The sequence below is a fragment of the Lepidothrix coronata genome, unplaced genomic scaffold, assembly GCF_001604755.1.
Source record: "Lepidothrix coronata isolate B3197 unplaced genomic scaffold, Lepidothrix_coronata-1.0 Scaffold4, whole genome shotgun sequence".
In the NCBI taxonomy this organism is placed as follows: domain Eukaryota; kingdom Metazoa; phylum Chordata; class Aves; order Passeriformes; family Pipridae; genus Lepidothrix; species Lepidothrix coronata.
The window spans coordinates 4213142-4239078 of NW_016690184.1; the positions used below are offsets into that span (position 1 = coordinate 4213142).

At 36.7% G+C, this 25937-nt stretch overlaps 1 protein-coding gene across 43 annotated transcripts in view; it reads left to right on the plus strand.

Annotated features, from left to right (window-relative positions):
* Nucleotides 1–25937, plus strand: part of RIMS1 (regulating synaptic membrane exocytosis 1) — a 321858-nt gene that overhangs the window by 252675 nt on the left and 43246 nt on the right. For 38 of the 43 annotated variants that reach the window (XM_017826433.1, XM_017826127.1, XM_017826137.1 and 35 more), the window contains one exon: nucleotides 6618–6784. The exons of the other annotated variants lie outside the window; for them this stretch is intronic. In XM_017826433.1, coding sequence (XP_017681922.1) covers nucleotides 6618–6784 — 167 coding nt within the window. The remainder of the gene's footprint in view (nucleotides 1–6617; nucleotides 6785–25937) is intronic. 43 annotated transcript variants of the gene reach the window in all.

Consider the following 25937-nt stretch of genomic DNA (forward strand, 5'->3'; position numbering starts at 1 on the left):
CCTTTAGAATCTTGAGTTTTCCAGTATCTTCTTTTCTTTTTAAGTATATGTGGAAGTTAAATCAAAATTAAAAGTGGGATTAGTACTAAATAAAAAGAACACTGAAAATTCTTTTATTCAGAATTTTTTTCCAAGAGTATGAGGACAACTTTGAGGAAGCAAATTCTCTGTCAGTTGTTATAGGAAAAATATTTTTGGAGCACCTGATGTTCTGACAGGCATGTACTCTTTTTAATGCTAAAACAGTAGTAAGGAGAATAAATTAGTTGCCCTGGAGTTTAAATCTTTAACTTTTCATGTATTTTCTACATGATAATGCTGCAGTCCTAGAGAGGATGGTCCAAACTAGAATGAATTTCAAGTGCTGAGAAGAAATTATATTAGCCCATTCTAACACTCTTTATGATATTCAGTGATGTAGCTATTTGCTTCATATCACTGTGGTGATAGTCATTCTTTTAAAAATGTTACCAAAGCAAACCTTATGCTACTGTCTTTACCCTGAGAAAATGCTGAAAGAGTCAAGAAAATAACCCAAACAGATGAAGAGTTAGACAGCTCTAATGAAAAGGTAGTAAGGTGGTGCGGTAATGCTGATGACTGAGACTTCTAAGAACTGAAGACTATATCTGGTTTCTGCTGCCAAAATCTGTGAAAAGTCTTTGAAAGCTGCAGAAGGAGTGTTACTTTAAATGAAAAAAAAACCAAAACAAAACAAAACAAAAAAAACCAAAACAAAACAAAACAACAAAACAAAAAACACAAAACTTAAGTGGTATAGGGAAAGATAAATATTAACTGACTAGTAAAGAAATGGCCATTGAAAGCAGACTTTGTCCCTTTTTAACAGAAACACTTCTTTCTTTCCCAAGTATCAGTGTTTGCCCATTGCTTCAGAAAATAAATATATTCATTAGAGAAATTATGCTGAGCTGCATATTGATAAAATATTCCCTTCTCTGCTTCAGAGCAATCAGCTCACATGGATTTGATTCTTCCACTATTTTAGCATTTGCAAATATGCTTGTTTTATTTACATATAAAATTCTCTAAACCTCTCAAAAATTTTCCCTCAGTATGGACTGGATGACATTTGCAATAGTTAATTATGCATGTACAAAATAATTCCTTAGCTTTTCTGTTGTATTTAAACAAGCAGGTTTTTTCCAGAGGTATTATAACCTGGCCTTTGCAATTTCCAGTCCATTTCTGGTGCATTTCTTCCATTTTTGTAATTTTTCCCACTCAGTTTCTCAGTCTTCTAGTCTCAGTAAGCAAACAATAGTTTTCCAAGCATGCACCATGGAAGTTGTGTTTAAACATCCATTAATGGATTTTGAATAGGTAAATGTCTGCTCTGCAACATCTGTATATGTCTTCTGGCACTCTGTGGATTTACTCCTGTACTGGTTGGATTTCACAAAATTCAGTGGGGTCCATTCATTCAACTCATGGGCTTCACTGGAGTTTCCTCATAGTTTGACTTGCCCATATTTACTGTTCCCTGTTAGGAAGCTGAGTAGTGTTCATAGTAGTTTAGTTGGCTACAATTATGAGAATAGTTATTTAGAATCACTGATGCTTAGTGGGCTCTCGAGCATTACGTGAGCTGCTCCTAAGACAGATGCTGTTAGAGTCAGTGATGAGTCCTGAACATACCAAGGTGCTGAGTGCTGGGCTGTGATTCCTGGCAGAATTCAGAGGAACCCTATGTAAGCAGTAATAAAACTCAAGGTCGTTTGTACGAGTCAGTGTTTTCTGACAAAATTCCTTGTTAGAGTAAGGTGCCTCAAAAGATAGCTGTGATCTCAGGAGTTGCATGAACCTCTGGCTGAATCTAGGCCTTAATGTATCTGGTCTGGTTTTCTCTTTCCTCATGTTAATGTCCTCATTTTAATGCCCATTTAATTTTCTCATTTAATTCCCTCATTTTAAGCACATAATGAGGTATACGTTTGTAGAGGTTAGTTTTCTGGGGCTTTTTTTGTAGTCAAAGGAGGGCACACTCCTTCAATTTTCAATGCTGTGAACTCTTGCATTCTTCATTGTTTTGGGAGATAAATGTAGAAATATAAATACTTATTAATATGGAAGATAATTTAATTATAATGGACTATTAAATTACTTCCAAAATGTGCCTTATAATCAATAAAATTGCAAACATTGTTAGTTGTTAAGCAGCTGTAAAAGTATTTGTGAAGTGCCCTCTTTTGGTTTATGTCTATGTTCTTCCCATTGATGCTAACACATCTGCAGTTCATCATACCTCTTTTTCTCCTTTTTGATGCTGTAGAAGAAGCAACAGCTCCACAGGTGGTAAAGTGAATGGAAGAACTGAATTTCAGCTGTTTATAGACTTCTGTCTTTGTAATGCAGACACAGAGAGTGCAGATAGTTTGGGCATTTGAAACTAGCTGCTATTAATGTTTAAAAACCCAGACCTAATCTTTAGTAGTTGCTATCAAAGTTACTGCAAACTTCAGCAACTCTCCTAATGTGATAAATAATGCAATTTGGAACAGAAATATTTCATAAGCCTTAAGATCGAGAGTCGAAAGAGAAGTGATTACACGGAACATATATTTTATTTTGAAGCTTAAAAATTATATAGTATTTAAATATAACATGTCAGGGAAATTTATTGCAAATAGAAAGCTATAAAGAGCAGCAGTTTTCTGCTTTGCAGTAGAACTGTATCTTATTACTTTTGAGCCCAGGTGGAAACCTGAAGGCATTACTTCACTGCAGATACCAAATAAGAGGGTCTTAGCCCATGATATTTTTTTCTGAATGATAAGTTCAGGTGTATTGCACCAGTAAAATATTCTCCTTTTAGAGTTCACTGCTTTATGGAAGAGTACTATTTACTTCTCTTTATATTTTAAGGGAAAAAGTATTAACTTCAAAATTGCTTTAATTTCATTCGTCTGTTAGCTGAGATGACTGATTATCAGACTGTATGAGGGGTGGGTAGGAAATCAGTAGGAAAGTGTATGCCCCCTGTAGAAGTTGGTGAATTGATTAGAAGCAGCAGCTATGGGAAGGGAGAGGTAAATCCCAAAGAAGTAGTAGCAAATGTAAACATTGTAGCACTCTGCATTAACTTTCATCATCACCACTTTTTTGTCCTAATCTCTATTTCTGTGGAGGGAAAGGTTTTCAGTTTCTGAGGGAATTACAGCCCTCATATGCAGTATAAAGGGGTAGGAAAAGCTCAGTTATGCCACGAAAATCTCATTTAGGAAGGGATGTTCCACGTTTTCTGCACTAGCTGTATGATTGCAATACAAAGGCAAGTAGAAGACATGGATTCAGTTTTTTCTTTGTCTCCCATCTCACACAAAACTCTCTTTACCAACACATGAAAAACTGTCTTTTAAGCCAGTCTGATAGCTACAAAACAATTCTATTTTTTACAGACTGCTGGACTATAGGGAACCAGACAGGGTGATGATATCTATATAGCCCTCACTTACAGTAAATGGTTTCATATTGATACTGAACAGTCATTCATGAGGTTTAATTGCTAAACAGCAACTATCACACAAACTGGGACCTCTAATTTTCCTCTTAGTGTCCTAACCACTAAGCTGCATGACCGTGCTTGATGCTTTCTCTCTCTCCCTCCTCCCCACCTTTCCCAGCCCATGAAAGGTGGAGCAAATCCAGCACAAGTGAAACAGAGAGTCTTCTTCCTGACTGAAGTCCTGACATAGTCCACTGAGTTCAACTTTGTTATTTTGCTGTTGAATCATAAGTTGAGTGCTAAACAAACAGCCAGATTCAGGTGTGGTTTGGGACAAAGGCCAGCAGCCTACACCTCCCTCAGTACTTAGAAAGAAGACAGGCTTCTGGCAGGACAGAGGAAGTCGCTGCATCTGGACTTGATGGTTGCCTCGATGGGAGAGTCAGCCTTCTCCAGCCCCACGTCATGGTTGCTCAGGGACCACATGAGTCTTCTACCATTGCAGATTCACTGTATGCACTCTCAAACTCAGAGGCACAAAGAGAATATGGACTTTTTGGTGAGGAAGAAAAGCAACTGAGCATTACAAAGGTAGAGGGGAGAAGTCACTTTGTCTTCAGCAAATACAAATAAAACACTGAAGTATTTCTGAGACAGTCTCTTACCATGCATAAACCCCATGCGTTTGAGAGAGATTGCTTGGTTATATTTAAAAAAACTCAGTTTTTAAAACCTGACCTACAGAGGAACAATTTCTAGATATAATTTAAATATAGAGGATGCATAAAATACCTATTTCACTGAAGTCAACATATATTTTATTACTTAATGGGATGATGATTTCTTTTGCGGATTGCAATTCTGTTTAGCTCAATGGAAAGCCAGATCTTTCTATTTGTTCAGATGTTTTTCATATTTTTAGATGTCTCATTTTTGGAGTAACTTGAAGGATTCTTTAGGAATTTTTTAGGTATTCTTCATAAAACATCAAAGCTGTCTCAGGAGTGGGGCAGTTTAACTTAAACTGGAAACAGTTAACCATTCAGATTTCCAGCCTCTGAAGGTTTATGATTAGCTTAAGTAAAAAGTTTTCATAACTTTTATTCTTGCTTTGAATTTTCTCTTGGACTTTATAAGAAAAAGATGACAACTTATTATGAGATAGACCTGGTAAGAATTAGTATACTTTGTGTCCATTTTGGAGAGGTTATTTTGCAATCTGAAAGACAACGAGCAACAAAATTGTTTAACAGACTCTACAAACTGCTTCCAAAAGCTGATCTGAATAAACATGTCGGCATAGTCTCACCTTAATCCCATTGGTAATTTATACTTAGATAAATCACACCAAGTCACTTGGAAAGAGAACCTCCTGATAAATTCTTGCTGTAGTTGAAAATATTTTTGAATATAGAAGTTCTTGAGTCCTCTGTTACCCACTTTATTAAATCAGAGTTCTGCTGCATCTGTTTCCATGTCAATGCAAGTTAGACGAGTTATTTGAGCTCAAAGTTATCATGCTCCAAGCTATTCTGAAATCATCTGCAGAGTTTCATTTAGTATTTGAAGCTGAAAATTTACCTTAGTAAACCAGAGCTTTATCTCCTGCAGTTGTTTTTATTCAGTCAGCCAGTGCAAGGCCCTCATAGGGTACTGCTAAAAGTTTTTGCTAAAGAGTGTGCTAATACACACCTGAAAAACACACCGAGATAGTTAATTTGTATAATCTCTATTTCTTCTGCAGATTTCTATATTTACAGTTGGTACTTAAAATCATCTTTATTCCTTCCCTTTCTCTACTCCTATTAACTTCCTCATTTTATCTTCAATATTTTACCAAGAGGTTTCCACGTGTGCTGTGGAGACCTCAAAAATAGTTGCTGAAAGGCACTGGAGCAGGAGAAGATAAACCTGGTTTGAGGACAGGAGACCTGATACATTCATCTGTACAAACTCAAGCTTATGTTTGCCAGAGTTTTAAAGTTAAGTCATGGCATTTCCTGACTGACTCAGCCTGCAAGCCAGTGCCTAGTTGGAATTTGGATATTCACAGACTGTCACAGATTTGTGTATGATTCATAAATAAACTTTTATGTCTTGCGATTTTACAGAACACAGATCTGGAAAATGAACTCCCTAGAGTGTCATGTCAAAAACTACCTAGTTCTCCTCCATGTTAATAGTTTTCCCATAACATACCCTGGGAAGTATGCCATTGATTAAGTTGCTTTCCAGCCAAGAGTACCTTGCTCTCTAATGATAGTGGGTTTTTGTTCTGTGAACCTGACAATTATTTGATCCACATGTATATGTGAGTGAAAATTTAGGTAAATGTGGCATTGCTAGGATTTAAGCCTCCTTTTATATCTGTCTAACTGATGTTATCAGCAATAAGAGCATTATCTAATAGGCAGTGTGGTGTCACAGTTGATTTTAACTAATCAAGCTTCAGCTGTTAGCAAAGGTAAAATAACTTCTGTCCACATATTCCTCCTGCTGAGTCTTCTGCTAGTTCTAACGTGTGTGGATGTAAAAGCAACTAGATCAGGGAACTGATCTGCCTGAAAACAAATACTATATTTGCTGAGTTACCTTTCTGCCTAACTAGTTCTCTAGTATCACAGTGCAAAGAGATATTTTGAGACAGAAAATGTACTTTTTCAAATTTTTTCATAGAACTTAGGAACTGAAATCAGTTCCCAATATCAGCTTCATATAGCATTACGTTTCATTCAGGCTTATATGCAATTCTGTTCCAAACTAACTCTGTACAGGTATTTCATAGCATATATTTTTAATATTTTAAAAATTTAAAGTCTGTAGTCAAATAGATGGTATGCATGTGCTTGAGATGTCTGTCCACTGCATAAATATTTCATTATTGTAGTTCCAGTGTATTGATGAACCAACAGCTTATTTAATTTCCAATGCTGTATTTTATTCCAAATATCTTCTTTAGTCCATAAATACCGTTTGATTTCTACACTAGACATAAAGGCATTATTTAATGCAGGCAATTCTTTGAATTTCATACAATTTTCTTAGATCTAAAAGCAGTTAGAGAGAATTGTCATACTTAGGTCATTTGTTGTCTCAATAAATGTGTTATGTTTTGATGAGACTCCTCACCCTTTCTTTTCTTGATCTCTAGTATAATATACAAACAGATCAGTACAGAAGTTGTGATAACGTCTCTGCCAAATCATCAGATAGTGATGTCAGTGATGTGTCAGCCATTTCCAGAACCAGCAGTGCCTCACGCCTCAGCAGCACAAGTTTTATGTCAGAGCAATCTGAGCGCCCTCGGGGCAGGATCAGGTGAGTTCTCCATACAGCTTCAGTTATATCACACTCCCTCTTTCATTTAGTGCCAAAATATAACCATAAATCCTTGAAACTAGATAACCACAGCATAAGAATTTATGAGAAATGTTATGCACATTTTAACTGTCTTCTATTTCTGGCCTAAAATGACAATATTTTTGCAGTTGTCCATCTAAAACAGAAAGCAAACTTCCCATCAGGAGATAACAGATTAATGCAAGTATTTATGGCAAGTTGAACTTGACCACAGGCTATCATCTCATTGTTGCCCAAGAATCAGTGTAATCAATATGTCAGTAAGCTATTACAGGAGAAATATTACTAGATTTTTTTATTTAAATGATTTTTTCTCATAAAAGCTTGGTTTCTCTTTCTCTCAATCTATTTATTTTTCCCTACCTACCTGCTTTTATTTTGCTATTTTCATGTATATGATAAATTCCAAGATTTGAAACAAGTATTCGTATAGTAATTTTGATATCTCTTGTTCAAAAGTCAATTAATTCATTTGCATTATCAATAATCAAATATATCTTCCATCCTTGATACTAATCTATTCTGAGTTTAGTCATTTTTTAGATGCACAGATTACTTTTTGTTTTCATTTAACTTGATGACAAAACTCCCAGCAGCTATAACAGCTGAAAGATTGGCTTGGTAGTCTTTGATTACATCTGCCAATTTCTAAACTCGCAAAAATTTGACTTGAAGTGTTATAAGACACAAGAAGGATTAGGAACTAAAAGAAATTATCCTTATGAGGAAATCAGTCTGATAAAAGTCTGAAAGGCATCATTGAGCACCTCAGAACACTCCTAGATAGACTCAATATCTGAGAAGCTCAACTGCAGACTTTTTGATCTGTTTATGCAATGGGAAGGGATGCTAGGGAAACTCAGAAACTGGCCTCTATGTTTGAGCTAGGTCCATCTCATCTTCTTTTTAAGGAATGTTCAAAGTCATGTTTCAGATTGGTGAAGGTATAACCTGACCTCTGCAGTAATCCACAATCCAGCAGAATGCTGCAGTGGAACTGGAAATGTATTTAAAGTCATTTCAATTCATGTCCTTAAATGCTGACTTCATTGTGTCCTAGCTTTTCAATGTTTGTCTCTTAAAAAAAGGTTTATTCATACCAAAATACCTATATTTTCTTGATATTGAATTTTCTCAGCTAAACCTCTCACAATATCTTTGGCAGGTTCAACAAAATCAGGTTTTTTTCCTGTAAATATGTCCAACAGATTTTATCAGAAATTTTCCTTGAGTTCAGGATTTCAGAATATCAGAACCAGGAGAACCAGTAACCTCATGTGAGCCTGGAAGGGGTGAAACCTAGGGTCAAATCCTCAAACTCTTCCGTTCTTATGAGTAGCAGAGCACCTTGGGTACAGGATTAGCTGACCTAGTGTACATAACAAAGTGTCTGCAATGGTAGCTCCAGTTCAGCTTCACTCTAGACCAGTAAAGTGAGCTGTCATTGGAATTCAAATGTCTTCCCTTTCTGATGCTGTCCACAGAATACGTACTTTAGAAACTAGGCACTTTCTTCTTGCTTGCTTTAATCTTCTCTAAATTCAGGTATTACTTCTATAGCAAACAAAATGTATAGTAATAACATACAGAGCCATTCCTTCAGTAGAAATAGGAGGAGAAAATTGACAGATTCATAAATTAAGCATAACTAGCAATAACTTTCTTCTAAGCCATCTGTGGTTCTGCTCCCCTGAAAGACCTGTTAAAATAAGTGGGACATGCCTAATGTACTATCTTTGCAATTAGCCTATTTCAACCATTAAGTGCAGTGGAGTGAAATTTAAAATAATTTTGATGTTATTTTGGAAAACATTGTACCCATCTGATTAATGTCATGTTCAAAATTTTCCATTTGAGTTGTCCACACTTATTTTCTGATGTTTTCCTATCATAACTATAAAAAGGTCAAAGTCGTTAGAGACCTGCAAAAATGTTTTATCATGGGAATAAGATATCAAGACAGATCAGAATGGAAGGAAGTTGGATGTTGAAGAAAAAAGAGGGCATTTTGCTCATGATCTTAGCCAAAGTCAGCTTCTTACACTCCCATGTCTGTACTGGTAGCCTCTGTCACATAGTTGTCAGTCAATTCTTTCTGCTGCTTGCTTATTACAAGAGAACGAAGAGTTAATTTGGGGAGGCGATTGATTGTATTAGGAACAATTTTTTGTGGCTTGAGATTCATTCTATTTAACTTCAGCCTTAAAGACTATGTGGGATTCACATAAAAAATAGGTTTTTGTTTAATTATTTGTCTAACTTGCCTAAGCCATCATTAAAAAGAAGAAAACACCTATTATGTTGTTATTCACCTTATCTTCAGATGAATGTCAAAGACGGGTCCTTTTCTAGCATAAATTGTTGAAGGAACCCTAGATGGCTGGTTTAGATTGGTTGCTTTATTTTCTGACATCTGAAATTGAGTTAAATGGATTCTTTCTCTCAATTACTATTACTTCTTTAACGTCAAGGAATTAGAAATTTTAAGTTCAAGCTTGGTTAGTAGTTTGAAGTTCAAATTTTAGTTTTGCATTCAAAGAACCTGATGTTAACATGTATCAAGCAGGATGGAAAAGGATGGGATGGTCGAGTGGGAGCAAGATTCCTGGTCTGCATCAACTTTGGAAAGGGTGTCTGTATCTCTTTCTTCATTGAGCAGAGAAAATTTAATCCTAGGGCTATTGACCAGCAAGCTGAGTTAATAAAATTAAATGGAGAAACGTGACTGGATAGTAGTCTGGGTTCAGATTAGTAACCTAGGTGAAACTGTGCTCTTTTAACATTTTTACATGCTAGCTAGTTATTCATATTGAGAGTTGTGGTGCCAAATTTCTGAATGTGAAGTGTGCCAGTTTAAGACAGCAGTGTCTTAAGACACTAAGACTTAATGTTGGTCGTTAGTATAATCCCATCATCGCCAAGACTAGATAACTATTTTTAAGGCTAATTTCTCCCTGCATTAAGAATATTACTGGTATTCCTAATTTGAAATTTGAAAACCACATCTTTATTAAGAATTATATTTAGTATCTTAATAAATGTGTGGTATAGCACCATTATGTCTATGCCAGATTTTAATCTGATTTTACATGATTTGCTTAATTGAATGCTGAAGTTTAATTAAAATATTTTAAATGAGCTTATCAAGGAAAGAGGATAATGTAATGGGTTGTAACAGTGGACTAAAACCAGTCCTAATTTATTTCACTTATGCCACTGAATGGCTTGTATCACAAACTCATATATGCTTCCTGGGGTTTCTCTTCTTGGTATGTAATTGAAGGAAAAGAATTTTTTTGATTCATACTGTCAGACTCTATGTGGGAAACCTTTTCTTCCCTGATTTCCAGAACAGCGTGTGCATGTAGCTGTTGTTTTTTCAGTACACTAACACTTAGCACTAGTACACTTGAGCTTTGAAACAGGAATGATGGAAGAGAGAAATGATGATACATGATCAGGTGGGGAGTGACGGGAACAGGCAGGACATCATAGACAACAAAACAGGACAGGAAGGAGCCACCCAAAGTGTATACACATGTTTAAGGGTATGACTGGGAGGAGAGGATTAGAGGGAAGCTCTCTTACCTTTTCTGGGAGATCAGCACAAGTGGGTGACTCTCCAAATGGCTTGTGCTCTAATGCCTAAAGTCTAAAGTCTCTACTAAGGACTTCAGCACCATCCTCTGAAACACTCTTGTAGGCAAAGTGAGGAAGCACAGCCTAGGAAATTGAACAGTGAGGCAGATTGAAAACTGGCTGAATGCCAGGCTCAGGTTATTGTGATCTGTGACACAAAGTCTATCTGGAGGCAAGTTACCTGTGGTATACACCTAGGGTTAATATCATGGGAGTACTGTATGACATCTTCGTTAGTGATTAGAATGATGGAACAGAACACACCCTCGTCAGGCTTGCAGACAACAGAAATCTGATAGGAATAGTTGATACAGCAGGTGGATGTGACACTATTCAGAGGGATTTTACAGGATGCAGAAATAGGTCAATAGGAACCTCATTAAGTTCAACAAGGGAAATGCAAAATCCTGTGACTGCAGAGGAATAACCCCATGTGCCACTGCACTCTGGGGGCTCACAGCTGGAAAGCACCTTTGCAGCTGGAAAGAAGCTTTGCAGGAAAGATGCTAGGATCTTTATGGATGCTAAGTTGCACCTGAGCCAGCAATGCCTCCTTTCCCTAAAGAATATTGGCACCATCCTAGACTGCATTAGGAATAGTGTTTCCAGCAGGTTGGGGAACATGATCCTTCCCCCTCAGTATAGCAGAGTAGCTCAAGTGAGACACATCTGGAGTGCTGAGTCAAGTGATGGACTCCCCAGTACAAGAGACACAGAACTACTGGAGCAAGTCCAGCAAAGGGCAGCAGAGATGATGAAGGGATTAGAGTATCTGTCATGGAGAGGCCAAGAGAGCTGGGAGTGTTCTTCCTGGTGAAGAAAAAGCTCAAGGGGGATTTTACCAATCTGCATAAATACCTGCTGAAAGTAGAGAAGAAAAAGCCAAGTTCCTCTCAGTGAGAGGATAAGAGGCAATGAGCACAAACTGAAATAAGGCAAATCCCACATAAACATGAGAAAAACCTTTTTTCTGCAAAACTTATTGAACACTGGTACAGGTAGCTCAGAGGTGTTGTGCAGCCTCAGTATCTGGGAATATTGAAAACCCAACTGGATACGGCCCTGAGCAACCTGTTCTTGTCAACCCTGCAGTAAGCAGAAGGGTTGGACTAAACAATCTCCAAAGGTGTCCTCCAACCTTAACTATTCTGTGACTCTCTTTTCAGATTTTCATTTCATGCTGATTATTATGCTGTTCCCTTGCATAAAATGCTCGGTGTCATTAGTTTGGAGCCAGGTGACTTGAGGTTTGTCATCTCATTTAAGACAAATAGCCCCATTGATCTGCAGAAGATCTCTCAAGGTGATGTAGCCAGAGGTCACTCTCTGGACTGGAAATAGATTTTCTCCCATTGGTTTTCCATCCTCCCACATAGTACATTGGAGCTAATTTTATACAATTTATAGTGATGAGGGAGAATGGAGTAGAGAGGGTCTGAAGGATCTTCTGACCTCTTCTCAGGCTTCCCTAAAGTGCTGCCTATTACATCATAAACGTATATGATGTGACTTGTGAAATACAGTTGTTCAGTCCTTCCCCCACCCTCTCTTTAGACTAGGGCTGCATCCATCCTTGTCAGCACACTGATTCACTGCACTGCAGAGCCAGCTGAGCAAAGTTTAAGTTCATGTCATCACAGCCAAGGAAAATAATACATCGAGGCTTTTCATGCATATAATGAGGCTGAGGTCTGTACTGAAGTAAAGAAACTCACTCATTTCATGTTAATTACAAAGTAATTAAAATCGGTATATTGAATTTGAGCTAGTGCACAGGATGTAGTCACGATACTTTACTCATGGAAAAAGCAAAATGTAAAATCTTTTAATTATTACTATAGATATTGCAAACAGAACTAGTGGAGGCAACAATAGAACACTGAAGGTTATTCATCAATAAAAGTAAATCACGTGGAAAATGGGAACAAATTCACAAGTAGTTTCAGACTGGCTTTGTGTGAGATATTCACTATGCCACACGCATGTTCTAAACCAAGGAGAAGATCCTGAAAATATGCGGAGTATAACAGATTTTTTTTGTACCTTGCATATGTTTGATACCATATTTCTTATACAAACTGGTGTAAGGGCAAATTCATGTTTTATGAAGAAAGGATTGAGCTATATAGAATTGCAGTGGAATATGCAGTCCTGGAGCCTAGCATAAGAGGGATCTATTTGAGTACACTAGGTAAAATTGGATATTCCTGGGGTTTATAGCTCTCATTAGTGGTATTCTGTATAAAGATAAATGTTATTTTAATTGTGCAAGGTGCTATCACCCCAGATCCTTGTCTGGCAAAGGAGATGTTGTCATGTACTTGGAATCATTGTGGTTCCTCGTTCTAGTATTTTGAGGGCCTTCAGGGTGCCATACTAGAAGACACAGTAGATTCATCTTGTGTACTATGTGTGCTGTGGCACTGCCAAGCAGATTGAAAAAAAATAATCTTATTACTTGCATACCTTGTGCATGCCTAGCTGTATGCCATCGGGTGTTAATGTGCTCTGATCTGGGTCTCTTACTCAGAAGTAGATGCTACCAGTATATAAAGGGCTAGATATTAGTGACCACAAGTCTCCACAGCTACACAAAAAACAGCAGTGTAGCAATATTAGTCTGCATCACTTTGAAAATCTGGTCCTTCAACAGCCTTTTCAAAGGGATGTTTCTTGCTTTTGTTGTTAAATTCTGCCATGTGCCTCATTTAAATGCGTTGCAGTGGAAGGGCTGTTCCAGATTTCTCAGGCCTAAAGCATCACACAGTCAATTACATAACTGCAACCATGGCAGAAATGATGAATTCTGCTGCATATGTATTCACATATGAATCAGATCAACCTTTTCAGTTGAACCTTTTCTAAAGAGTCTTGGACTAAGTTCTCACTTGCTAATTATCTTCCATAATTTACCTGCTTCAAAGCCTGCATAGCTAAGGCCTTGCAAATTTATAGATGGCTACAGCTGTAACTTATCATTTGGACCACAGATTACCACAATCCATGCTTCAATATGTTTTGTTTTTTTAATCAGCTGTCAAAGGCCAAGTGCAATTGTGCCATTCAAAAGTTACTCGTTTTCATTCTTAATGTGAACTGGCATGGCTTTAGGGACATATTACTGAAGTTGTCCTCTTTTCTGAAGTTTTTGTTTTTAATGGTAAAAATTATGAGAGAGTTTCCAGTTTGTTTTTTAAATTTTATCTCTACAAATTTGACTTGACTAAAGAGTATTTATTGACCTGGGTATTTCTTTCTCATGACAGACTGTAGATCCTGCAATTTTCAAGTGCAAATTTTTTACGATGCCCAGGCTGTATTTACATAAGTGTGAAATCCTGTGTAAATTCTGTGTAAATGGGAATCCCTCCTTTCTAAGAAAGAAATATGAGATACTAGGATGAGACTACACTAATTAAAGTAATTCATATATTTATGCAATATTTCTTTTGTGTTAAAATGTACAAATAACGGAAAAATTGTCAAAATAAGTAGTTTTTCCTACTAAGTTTTTAGAGAAAATTTGCATAGGCAGATCACACATCTAGCTCAGAGAATTATCAAAACAGAAGCAATGAGTTACTGGCCCAGTTTGACCTACTGTTGAGGCTAGCTTCCTCTTCCTGGAAGAAAGGAAGTTTTGGTTCAAGGCACTATTACTGAGCTCACATTGCTGTGATTCCCTGGTGAATATCATCAGTGAACATCACCACAGGATAGCCAGCAGAGCACTGTGGTCTGTTTCTTCATTGGGAGGTGCCTCTGTTGTCTTGACGTTTGTACTAAGAGGGATATATGGGAGGGAATTTGCAGGGAATTGAACATTTGAAGTGTATCTTTATGTCAGCAAGCTTAGCTGTGTGTGGTGAGGTAAGACTAAATGAAAAGAAGATTAATAGCATTTTCTGTTGCACAACAGTAACACGCAGGAGTGAGTGGCCATCAACATTAAGGCATGAAGCTGAGTCAGGGGAAATTTAGTTTGGATACCAGGAAAAGGTTCTTCACCTAGGAGGTGATTGGGCACTGGAACAGGTTCCCTAGGTCTCTCTGCAGGATGGATACTCAGATTCAGTGCAGTATGTAGCCTTTTCTGTGCCACACATGCTTTGCTGAAAAGAAAAATATTCAAGTCCATGGCAGCACTTTCCTAAGTCCAGATATTAAACACTTGTTTGTATGTTTTATTCTGGCTGACTGGACTTCTGCATTGCCTTGAGGGCTTGCATTGCATTGTCAAGCACTTTTCCATTAGCTTCAGGAATTGGACTCTGTCAGCACTTGTATTAGCAAGCTACTTAAGCACACGGTAATAGTGACCATATGCTTTGATTTTCTTCTTTTTTTTAAATTATTTACAATTTTTAAATGCAAGGTATTAAAGTCAGTATTAGAAATAAGATATTGTGCTGGTTTAAGAGTCAACCAGCAGGGGAAATGAACTCAACTCAAAGGAGAGACCACAAGTCAGAATAACAATTTATTAAAACAACACAGCAAGCACAATCACACAAACAAACAATTGGTCCTAACCCACAAAACCCACATGTACAACCCAGTATCCTGGGGCATGAACAAAGTGGTGTTCCCTGGGCCCCGCTTGAGTCCAAAGTAAAGGGAAAGGGGAAAAACCTGCTGGTGGGAGAGCTGTTGCAGTCTGGTCAGAAGCGGTGATTGCAGTCCAGCTGAGGTTGAGAGCGATGAACTGCAGTCTTCCTCTGGATCCCATGAGTGGTTGCAAAAGTTCTGAAACTCCAGGTTTATATATTCTCCAGTTCAGGCAAAAATGGTCAATCCTTCCCTCAGAGCGGGGAGTTCCATAAAAGGCTCAGAGCGGGGACTTCCATAAAGGGTATGAGGACAAGAGCATCTTCTTATCTCACAGGCCTCTTAACACCTAGTTTATAGCCTGAGGAGTCAGGCTCTATGGGCGGAGGGTGTGAATAGTCTATTGACAACAGTTTCTGGGTAATGGCATGGAAGGCTATAGAATACACAGTTTTGGGTTATACCCATACCATGATGAACTGATCTCAGCTGTCCTAACTAGGACAGATATTTTACTGCTTTAACTTTTATTCAAATGACTAAAACAGTAATGGAATTTCAGTTTGATAAAAAAAAAAAGACTGCTATAAATATCAAAAGAAAACTTCTATATTTATGACATTTATTATATTGTTGGTGATTTCCTGTGTATGACTGTTTCCTTGTAGTCAAGGTTTCTGCTCTAAACAAGACATTTAGGGTCACTAAGTAGAGACTAATTTTCTTATATAATGGAATAAGTAATGTTTATTGTGCAATAGCTTCAGTGGTTTATAGTTCTGTGTTTAAATAGTGAGATTAGTTAGATGATATTGCAATGGAGAACATCTCCCCTCCCATAACTAGAATGGGAGCATCCATAATATAGCCAATGCTGCTGGCAGACTGAAGACTTTCCATGAGTCTTACTATTAAAACCAAACAATCAAAGCCCTCTTTGGATTCCTAGCCATGTGTCTGCTACATTTTCAGAAGATTTCTTTTCAACCTGTAATTTTCCATTGTAAGATCTTTATTTAACAATAGAATTTTTACATTAACATTTTACTATGTGACTGGTATTAGTGTTTATTCAGTCCAAAGAGGATCTCAATAGTGCAGAGAATAGCATATGGCATAACATTATAAGAAGCAGTATTGTCAAAGCATAGGATTCTTTAAAATCATCAGCAAAACTAATGCACTCCATAGTTGCTAATCAAACTCCTACTGCAAGAATAGAATGAGGTGAAATCAAGACCATTAATAGTGGGTACTAGACTGAATCATTTTTTTGGTGTAGGCTTTCCACATTTAGTATGGTTATTTGCCCTGTCTCTTGTATCCCATAGTACATGTCTGTGCTACCTGTTTGCTTTAATACTCTGATCACAAACTATTAACTACAACATGGAGGGTAGATAACTCAACTTTAATATTTAGTGAAAATACTAATTAATATTGCAGTGAAAAGTCTGTGCATACAAGATATTTTTGAGCAACTCAATTAGTGCACTGTCACAACCTAGCAGACCGCATTGCAGTCGTCTCCCTCCTCCGCTCTGTCTCCATGATCTTCGCCTATCCAAATGTCCAAATGGCAGAACAAAGAGAATAGAGCAGAACTAAGATCATATAGCAGCCTTTGTTCAGAAGGGCACCTTATTCAGTGTATCTTTTATCTTCCTAGTTATCAGGCTTTGCAAAGCTTCCAAAACCTTGATATCACCATAAGCCAGTAGGGGAATGAGTGATAGAAACTATAAGGATTGCATAAGGAGAAAAGGAAACAAGGCTAAAAGCTCAGAAATCTCATATCTGAATCAAAAAATGAAGTTCAGCAATTTTTGTCTTTTTTCTTTTTTCTGAATTGGAAATTTATAAGGCAAAAAAACAATGTGATTTTCACAGAGAGTGAAAACTCTTGAAACTTTTTAACGAGTCTGTACTCAAGATAGTGATACTTTTTTACAAGAATTAGTAAATTTTTAATGATTATTCAGAACATTGTGCTCTGGAAGACATTGACGTAATGGTAGCATTTTAAATCTGGATTTAAAAAGAAGATTGTCATGTTCATCATATTATTTACAAGCTGGGAGAGTTCTGTGTGCTTAACAAACTGATACCTTTATTCAGCTTCCCCCAGAGGACTAACTGATATTTGTCAATACAGAGTGATCTTTTAAACAACTACACTATTCAGTGTGGTTTTGCACCCAAAGTTCAAGCTGATGAAAAACTTGTCAGCCTTCAGTGTAACTGTGTTGAGCAGTAGTAGTATGTCTGTTACTGTACCTAAAATACAAAAATTCAAAACTGAGAAATAATGGCTATAAGACTGAACAGTCCAAGCCAAACTGTCTTGAAAGATAATACAATTTTAATACAGTGCAAAATGAAATTTGTAGCTATTGCAAATTTCCTAGCAGGGTTAGCAAAGATTAAGAGCTTCACAGAAGTGGACATTTGTGTTCTAGTTGTCATCAACTCTGAGCAATGATGGAGCATCCTTATAAAAACTTCAAGATGGTGATAGTATTCACTCTTGCAAAGAAAGAGTATTTATACAGCAAAAAGACTTTGAGGCAAAGTCACAGGAATCATAGGGAATCATAGAGAATCATAGAGAACGAGGGGTGAACTACAGAAAGAGAAGAGATGGTCTTCTGGCTCACTAAGTTAATTACTGCTCTGGGAAATCAATTTCTTCAGGTCCCTGCCTGATATTTTCACGTGAGGCTTGACAAGTCATTCAGACATGTCTTTGTTGGTGATCATATGCTGCCCGTTGTGTGTGTTTATTCTGTTTTGATGCTATGGATGCAATCCCCTCAGCATGTGGAAGGTTTGGAGCAAAACCCATACGTGATTCTTTAACGTTCTGGTTTGTTTAACCCGGTGAGACACTAAAAGATCGCACAGTTTGCGTGGTTGCTGGGTTCATCATGCAAAATGGTATGAATGGCATATGAAAAAGCAGTGTGCTTTCTCTGCAAAAGCAAGGGGATAGTGAATGTTTTGTGACTACAAAAAATAAACTGACCATCTCATGGGAGGGTCATAATATAATAAGTACTTATGATGGTATACTGGAAAGACATTTTTTGTTCAGTGTCAGGAATTTTAGGAATTGTTGGTTAGAGCATGGTGCTAGTAACATCAAGGGTTATTATTCTGGGTTTGATCCCTGTGTGGGCCATTCACTTAACAATTGGACTTGTTGATCCTTGTGGGTCCCTTCCAACTTAGAATATTCTGTTATTCTGAATCAGCTTTGTAATTATGTGATTCTGTTTTCAGAAAGAGCGATAAAAAGAATTTATGCCTCAAGTTTTCTTATTCTCTTCCTACTTCAGTATCACGATGAACCACTCTCTTTCCTTCCAGGGATTATTGTCCATCTTGCTTTCTTGCACTCCAGTCAGGTGACTTTGTCATGCATCATGCCTGATGGCCAACAAAGAGGAAGCCTCCCTTCATCCTGGACAGTTTAGCTAATTTTCCCAGATGCAAAATAGCCAAGAGATGCAATTCCTGGGAAATACTGACTTTCTACCTCTGATCTTGAGGCAAAATAATAATATTTAGGAAATGTACAGTTTTTTTAGCAATAGGACCTGTGAGTGAGTGCAATGTTGCTTTGTGACAAGAAAATCTCCTGGTATCTTAAGAGTTGATCTCTGAGGCCTCTTAGTATGAGAGTTATGACTTAAAGATATTTTACCAAATTCACAAATACTCAAAAGAAACATTTTGTGTCAAATAGAAGGATCACCTCATTGGAAACTTTCAGTCAGGCTCTAGCCATAAGTACTTCTCAAAGCAAAGTGAATTTATTTATTTGTTTATTACACAACAGTACGATATGGATTATTTTTTTTCTTTTCATTTCCCTTAAAAGGGCCAGACAGTCTGTCATGTTATTTCAGCTGGAATTTAGAATAAAAAAAAGAAGAAATTCAACCTTGGGCAGAAACCAGGCATGGAAAATTTCTACCTAAATTCGTCATGTTTGACAAACAGAATAGATATAAGTAACAGGCAAGGCATTTTGTATCTAAAATCTCCACAATGTAAGCATGCACTGCCACTGTCCAAGGTGGGAGGGGAATGGGGCCGTGACACAGCACGGATGGGTTCGGGGACAAGGCAGAGGTGCAAAATGGGATGCTTTATTGAGGTGTGTAGGGGTTTTATAAGTTTTAGGTGGGGAAAGGACCAGAACATGGGGTGGAGCATGCGACACACAAACGGGGGAACAAATCACGGTAGGGACACAGGCAAAAGGGGGAGGAAAAGGGCAAATGGTAACTGTCTCCTCTCTGCAGCTTCTTCAGCCTATCAGAGAAGGGAGCAGGGGAGCAGGGAGCAGGCAAACTCATGGGGAGCCCAAGCATGCCCAGGCTATGCACTTTGTAGAGTGGATACAATGAAATCACAAAATAAGAGTAAAGTCCATATAATAACTGTAAAGTCCATATAATAAAGTCCTGTCAATTGCTGTATGTTTTACTCCACGCCTGGAACTGTTCCCATCCTGAATCTTGCTCCTTCACAATGCACTGCAATACTTGAAATAAGTTGCTAATCCTACTTTTTTTCTGACTGTTCTAATCACTGCACTCAAAACTGAACACCAAAACTGTTTAATTATCTAGTACACTTCCCAGTTTCATTAAGGAGAGAAAGATATTGAGTATGTACAGTGATAAATTAATATTGCTGCTCAGATGATCTTTCTTAGGGCAAGGGCAGGCACTCTGATGTGACCTGAGTCACAACTCTTGCTTTTTGTGGGGGGAAATAAAGAGCAATAGCCTTCAAATTATTATCATGAAGGCAAGATATATGAAAACATTTAAGATAAGCTGCTTAAAAAATATAATGTATCCTCTTTACCCCCAAAGAGTATATTACAGATATTACTTCTTGTTCTGAGGTCATTTATGTACAAAACCAAGGTGAAGCCAGAGTAATTAATGTTCTAATTATTCATTATCTAAAGATAATGGTTTTTGCAAATCCATCATTATAAACTGCTTTATGTGTCTGTCAGAGAGGGAGGGCGATGGAGTCTTTAATCCCTTCAGAACATCTGTACATGAAATATGTACTATGGAGCATTGCTTCCACATTTTTAATTGTCTAATTACGTTTCCTCTTTCAAAGAAACTGTCACATTACCATCAGTCTTCCTTAATGATTAGAAAAAGACTGAAAAATTATTTTAATTGGTTTTTCATTTAATTATTGCAGTTGATTAAGACAAAATATAATCCAGAAACTTTTAGTGTAAGAACATTATGCTAATATTTCAAACAGGCAGTACATGTTATTTTTAGATAAAAGAAACATAGGAAAATAGTTTTAACCATGACTCAGACCTCAGAGTAGGTCTAACTTGCCTTACCTTCATCTCAGTTTACTATATTTTTAAAAATTTTATCTATATTTTCTTTGTCAGTCCTGACCTTGCAGTCTTCCATTTAGCTTTTTGTGGCTATTGCCTGTTGCTATTTGTATTTCCTATCACTTTTGTAAAGGAGCAGCGAGCAATCTATGTAATATCAAAGATGTAGCCTTTTTTCACGAAGAGAGATCACAGGATTTCCGTAGATCACGGTTTGGAGGGAAAAAAAGCAATGCAACATGTAACAGAGAAAATAATATGTTATTCCTGAATGTCATGCAAAGAAAGAAAAACTGATGAATTCAGCTTTCTCGATACTGAGACAAGTTTCCTTCGTTCAGAGTTGAGCTACACATTTTTGTATTTGTAATACACTCTTTCCACCCCCCCCCCCCGCCCATTTTCTTGAAATAGACTTAAGGTTTAGGTGCTTACTTGTGTTTGGTACACTTAACATATTTGTGGCTATATGCGGTCAAGTTTGGGTCATTGGAGCTGTTTGCCCTTTGTTTCACATCAGCTTGTCCACATAAGCATTAATAGCTATAGTTAACCCCAAGCAGCACCCCTGGGATAAGAAACTGCTTTTGTGTTGGTTTCATTTTATGGTTCATGCCATTAGTTGGCTTCAGGCTGACAGTGCCTTCAGTATGAGCAGGCAGACACACAGGCTCCCGCATACAGAGGCAATTGGTCTGCTTGTTTCAGAGAATATGAGCAGGCAGACACACAGGCTCCCACATACAGAGGCAATTGGTCTGCTTGTTTCAGAGAATATAAATTAACTTGAAATGTTCATGGCAAATAATAAAAATCTGCTTCTCTTTTGCTTGAAAAATATTTAAAATCTGCTTATCTTTTGTAATGCTCAGACTTTCTGAATTATTATTATTTCATTTCATGGAGAAATACAAGTTTTAAAGTTGAAAAAGCAGAAATCTGTCAGAGCTGTGACAATTGCATGATTGACTTGTCACTGTACTACTCAGAAAAGCATTTTCAAAACAAAAATTCTGATACTGTATACCAACATGGAAATCTCCTGATCTTCCAAAGTAGGATTTTAACCAGTTAAACTCACAGAGGAGACTTCTGTAATGAAATCTTCCCCAACCCTCACCTCAGTGAGATTTTACACACTGAGCACAGTGGGGCTGGGACAGTGTCATTCCAGAGGCAGTATGTGTGTCACTGAGGAGCACTTTTATATAACCTAGGAATATTGCCAAGAACAGATATAACTTACAAATTACTGGTTTTCAGCTATCTAAGTACACCAATAGGACTCTAATATGGTGACTTTACAGGAAAAGCAAGGGGGGGGGTGTTGTGATTCTAATAACTATTTCATAGATTTAATATATGATCAATGGGCATGTTAAATCAATATGTACCTTCAGTTGGTACAGACTGTACAAAATTATTATTTGATTAAATCATCTAACTTTTTTATGGTCTAAAAAATTCTCTTGTCTAGATAGAGAGAATTATAATATTGGATATGTGTTTGTCCTTTGGTTTGTAAAGCACCATGTTTGAATTAATTTATTAATGCTAATAAATATTTATTAAAACTTGTACAGTAATTAATATTGCAGCAGATTTTATATGTCATATGTAAATATAAATGTATTTTCTTAAAATGACAGGGCAATTGGTAGATAAGTAATTAAGTGTGTGGATTTATTGATTATATATCATTATTACTAATAACAGTACATTTTATTGTTAGAAATGTAATGTTTCTTATTATAAAGGAGTGCTCGTCTTCCCTTTGGTCCACAACTATTACGTGTTTAGGAGGTTATTAGTATTCACGAGCTACCTCATCGCAAAAAGGTGCCACAGGGGCTATGAACTAGTACGTGATGCTGCATTCAGCAGGAGAGAGGGGAAGTGCACCACCTCATGCCAGTGGAGGCCAGGGATTCTGTTGAAAGATTCAAGTTACTGCAACTGTGTGCAAAGAACTCACTATAATATCATCTATACAGCAGAGAATACAGGGGATTATTTATTTATTCATGGCTCGCATTATTGGAAAAATGAATGGAGTAAAAATGAGTGATCATGAAAATAAACACCTAAAGTATTTTTTTTTACATCATCAGTAAATCTAAGAGAATGAAGGAAATGCTGTAATTTTTGGCTAATTAATGGCTAATCACTTCAGATTTTTCCCCTGAAAGGATATACTTCCAGGTATTACATAGGTGAGTTTATGGGCACTATTTTTTCTAGCTTCCTGTGTCTTGCTGTATTTCTTTTTCACGTGGAATATGCAGGTATTTTATGTAAGTACTGAGAAATACTGAGTGTATATCTATATACTGATTTTCTCAACTCAAAGGATTTTTCCGGTATACTTTTATGGATCTTCAATGTATATATACTAGATATCTGCATATAAAAATTATATAATGGTTTAATACAAGTACTTGGCTTTGTTTCAGTTCTATGTAGTAGTGTGTGCTGTAGTTTAATATAAGCAAGTATAATCCACAATGCCCTTGCAGTGTGTTCATTTTATAGAATTTGCCTCAGAGTTTATTTTTGTGATAGCTTGTAACTCAAACTCCTCTTTGAATAAGTTTTTTATCTTAGTAGCTCATTCTTCATTCCCACAGATACAACTTTCTGGTAGGAGCAGCTTGCAAAACTGAATGTGCTGCTTTCTTTCACAACCCTGATGGCTGATGTATGAACACAGTCTTGATTTTGCCTTCTGTAGTTCAGATACCACTTTTGATGGGATCCATGTCAACTGCATAAGTTTTGGCAGGAAATGTAAGCATTTTTCTCTTGGTAAAGAGAGTGGTGTCTTCCCAGCTGATGCAAGGATCTGGGGGTAATGTGTGACCCCAGTGCTGGGGAGGCAGCTCTGCTCTTGCTGGGGTCAAAGGGGGGTTTGCTTTAGTGGTTTACTTCATTAAAAACAAAAAAAACTAAAAATCCAGTGACTCTTTTTCCATGCCAAATATCTGTGAAGTACTACAGAGCAAATATTGATTGTCTGTAACCATTCTTAATATGAACATCAATTATGTTGTTTTGACAGTAATTAGAAATTATTACAAATAGCATAAGATTTCTGAACTAGTCATTGCTAGAGATCAAAATATAATTTTAAATAGAAATGTGGTAAATTATTTAATTTATGACTGAATGGACTATACTTATAAATATGTTACTCTTCATTATCCTGATACTGAAAACTGTATTTATTAATTGTGTTAGGATAACTGGGTTTAAATATAATTTAATAATTTTAGAAATTTTGGCCACAAGCCTGCAAAACTTTGCATCTGCATTTAAATGAATGTTAAATATGTGTCAATACTCCCAGCTAGTCCAGTAAAGAAAAACAAAATTTTATTGATGTTATTATCAGAACAGTTAAGTGCAAAGAGATATGTGTAAACTCACGCGGGTCCTTTTTGTCTTTGTGCTTCATAGATTAACAGTATTGAAGAAAGTAACAGTGTGAGCTAGAAGTTTTTCTTCAAGTGATAGACAGTAATGTAATGGAAAAATATTGTGTTCTAAGGGTGCTCAATTACATGATATAAGAAGACTGAATTTTAAATGTTCGTTCTTTTGAGATTGTTCCAATTAATGACAAATAGCAAACTAGCCCAGGGATTAGATGACCACAAGGGAATCTTAATCTGTTTGCTTTGTTATGACAAGGGAAAGTATTGGACAGCTGTAGGATCCTTGGTCCTATCCCATTAAGCCCGTTTCTAGCAAATTAATAGCTAGTTTGTACTAGTACACTAGAACATATTTCCAGGAAAGTAGAACTTCGTATTTGCAAGGTAAAAACAAGTACAAGATTAATGTAAATTCTAAATTTCTCAGGTTTTTTTATTAAGGTGAATCTTCTAGTTCCTTCTTCCTGTCACAAAGAATCAAACATGAAATTTATATGGGTCTTTGAAGAATGCAAATTTTCTATTGATGAGAAAGTATCCATAGTCCCTGAATTAGGGAATTCATACAGCAAAATTTTTTTTTTTCCAAAGGCTGCCATACCATCTATTCTTATTTCTCAGCTGATGGACATCTCTGTCTCCTAAATTCATATTAAATAATGTGAAATTAGAGCATTCAGGTCCTTTGTAAAAAAAAAAAAAAAAAAAAAAAAACAAACACAAAAAGTCTGGCATAAAAACTTCATGATTTGAGAATTTATTACGTTCAAAAACACCTGAAATTCAGTAGAGCAAATTCCATCATATCCTAAACAATTCTTTAATTGTATAGCAGATTTTATAGTCCATTAAACTTTATTGTTGGAAATTATAGGTTTATAGATTAGTATGTCAGAAAAGTACATGTCAATAAAGCTCAAATGTCAAGAGATGCTCTCAAAAGAAGTATTTTCAGTTTCTTTCCTCTCTTACTGACGTACCAGTGCATAAACTCAAGAACTGACAACTTCATGGCTCAAAATCCAGTTTCAAGTGCTAGGGGAAAGGAATTATCCAGGTGAAAAGGAATTGTCCATGTCTAATCAAAGTAGGAAGTAGAACCCCTGAAAATGGAGCCTGTGTGATTTTGCTCCCTCCAAGTGTCAGACTCTACCTTTGCTCTGCCCTCTGCTTGAAATGGCCTTGTCTCCTCCTCCAGAGAACCAAGCCAGTTAATGGTGTTGCCTTGTAGCTCCCTGTGGGCAGGACTTTGGGCCCTTACCTCCTCAGCAGAGGAGGAAAAGAGACTCAACATTGCAAACTGGCTGGTGTAGGAATGTTGTTGGCAGCCCTGATACACTGATTTGGGGATCAAAGTTGCTGTTTGAATACAGGGATTGGGTGACAGCATTCTGAACTAGTGATGCAGATTGGTTGCATATTCAGACACTGTTATCACACTGTACATTTAATCTCTAGTTTTAAGGTTTTCTTGATAAGTGTACAAGTTAGTAACATCACTTATTAAAGAGAAGACATTTGTTAAGATTCTCTGGTCATAGCCCAAGTGAGTGCTAGAGCTGTGAGCCAATATCCAGCTCCAAAATTAACAGAGAAAAATTTCACTAAATCTTCTCAAATTGTAAAAAAAATATGTTTATCAGAAATTTCAGCATGTGTTTTTTGATTTTTGCCACTGCTTTTTAAAATTAATTTGCAGTTTGAAGAACGACACCTATGTGGCAATTCCAATGAATATTTTTTCATGTGACAGTGTTTGTGGAGAGGTAAAGAAAAGACTGTGTTACTTGAAAGAAAAGTAGCTGCTGGGTTAGATACTAGGTTAGATATTTTGTAAAGCTGAGGTTATTGCATTCTGTGAGCAACAATAAAAATATAATCATTTAGAGATCATTGCAACTTTAGAAAGCAGCAGTATATGTAGCGTATGAAGTAAACACCTGTACTATATTAGGTACACAGTTTATATTAAAGCCAAGAATTAATCTCCCTCAAAAAAATCAGTCTATTTTGAAAATGGGAAATATTTTAGGGCATTTTTTCTCAGTTTGCCTTACACAAAACCTTTTCCTTGATATTTATGGAAGATGGTCTTTTT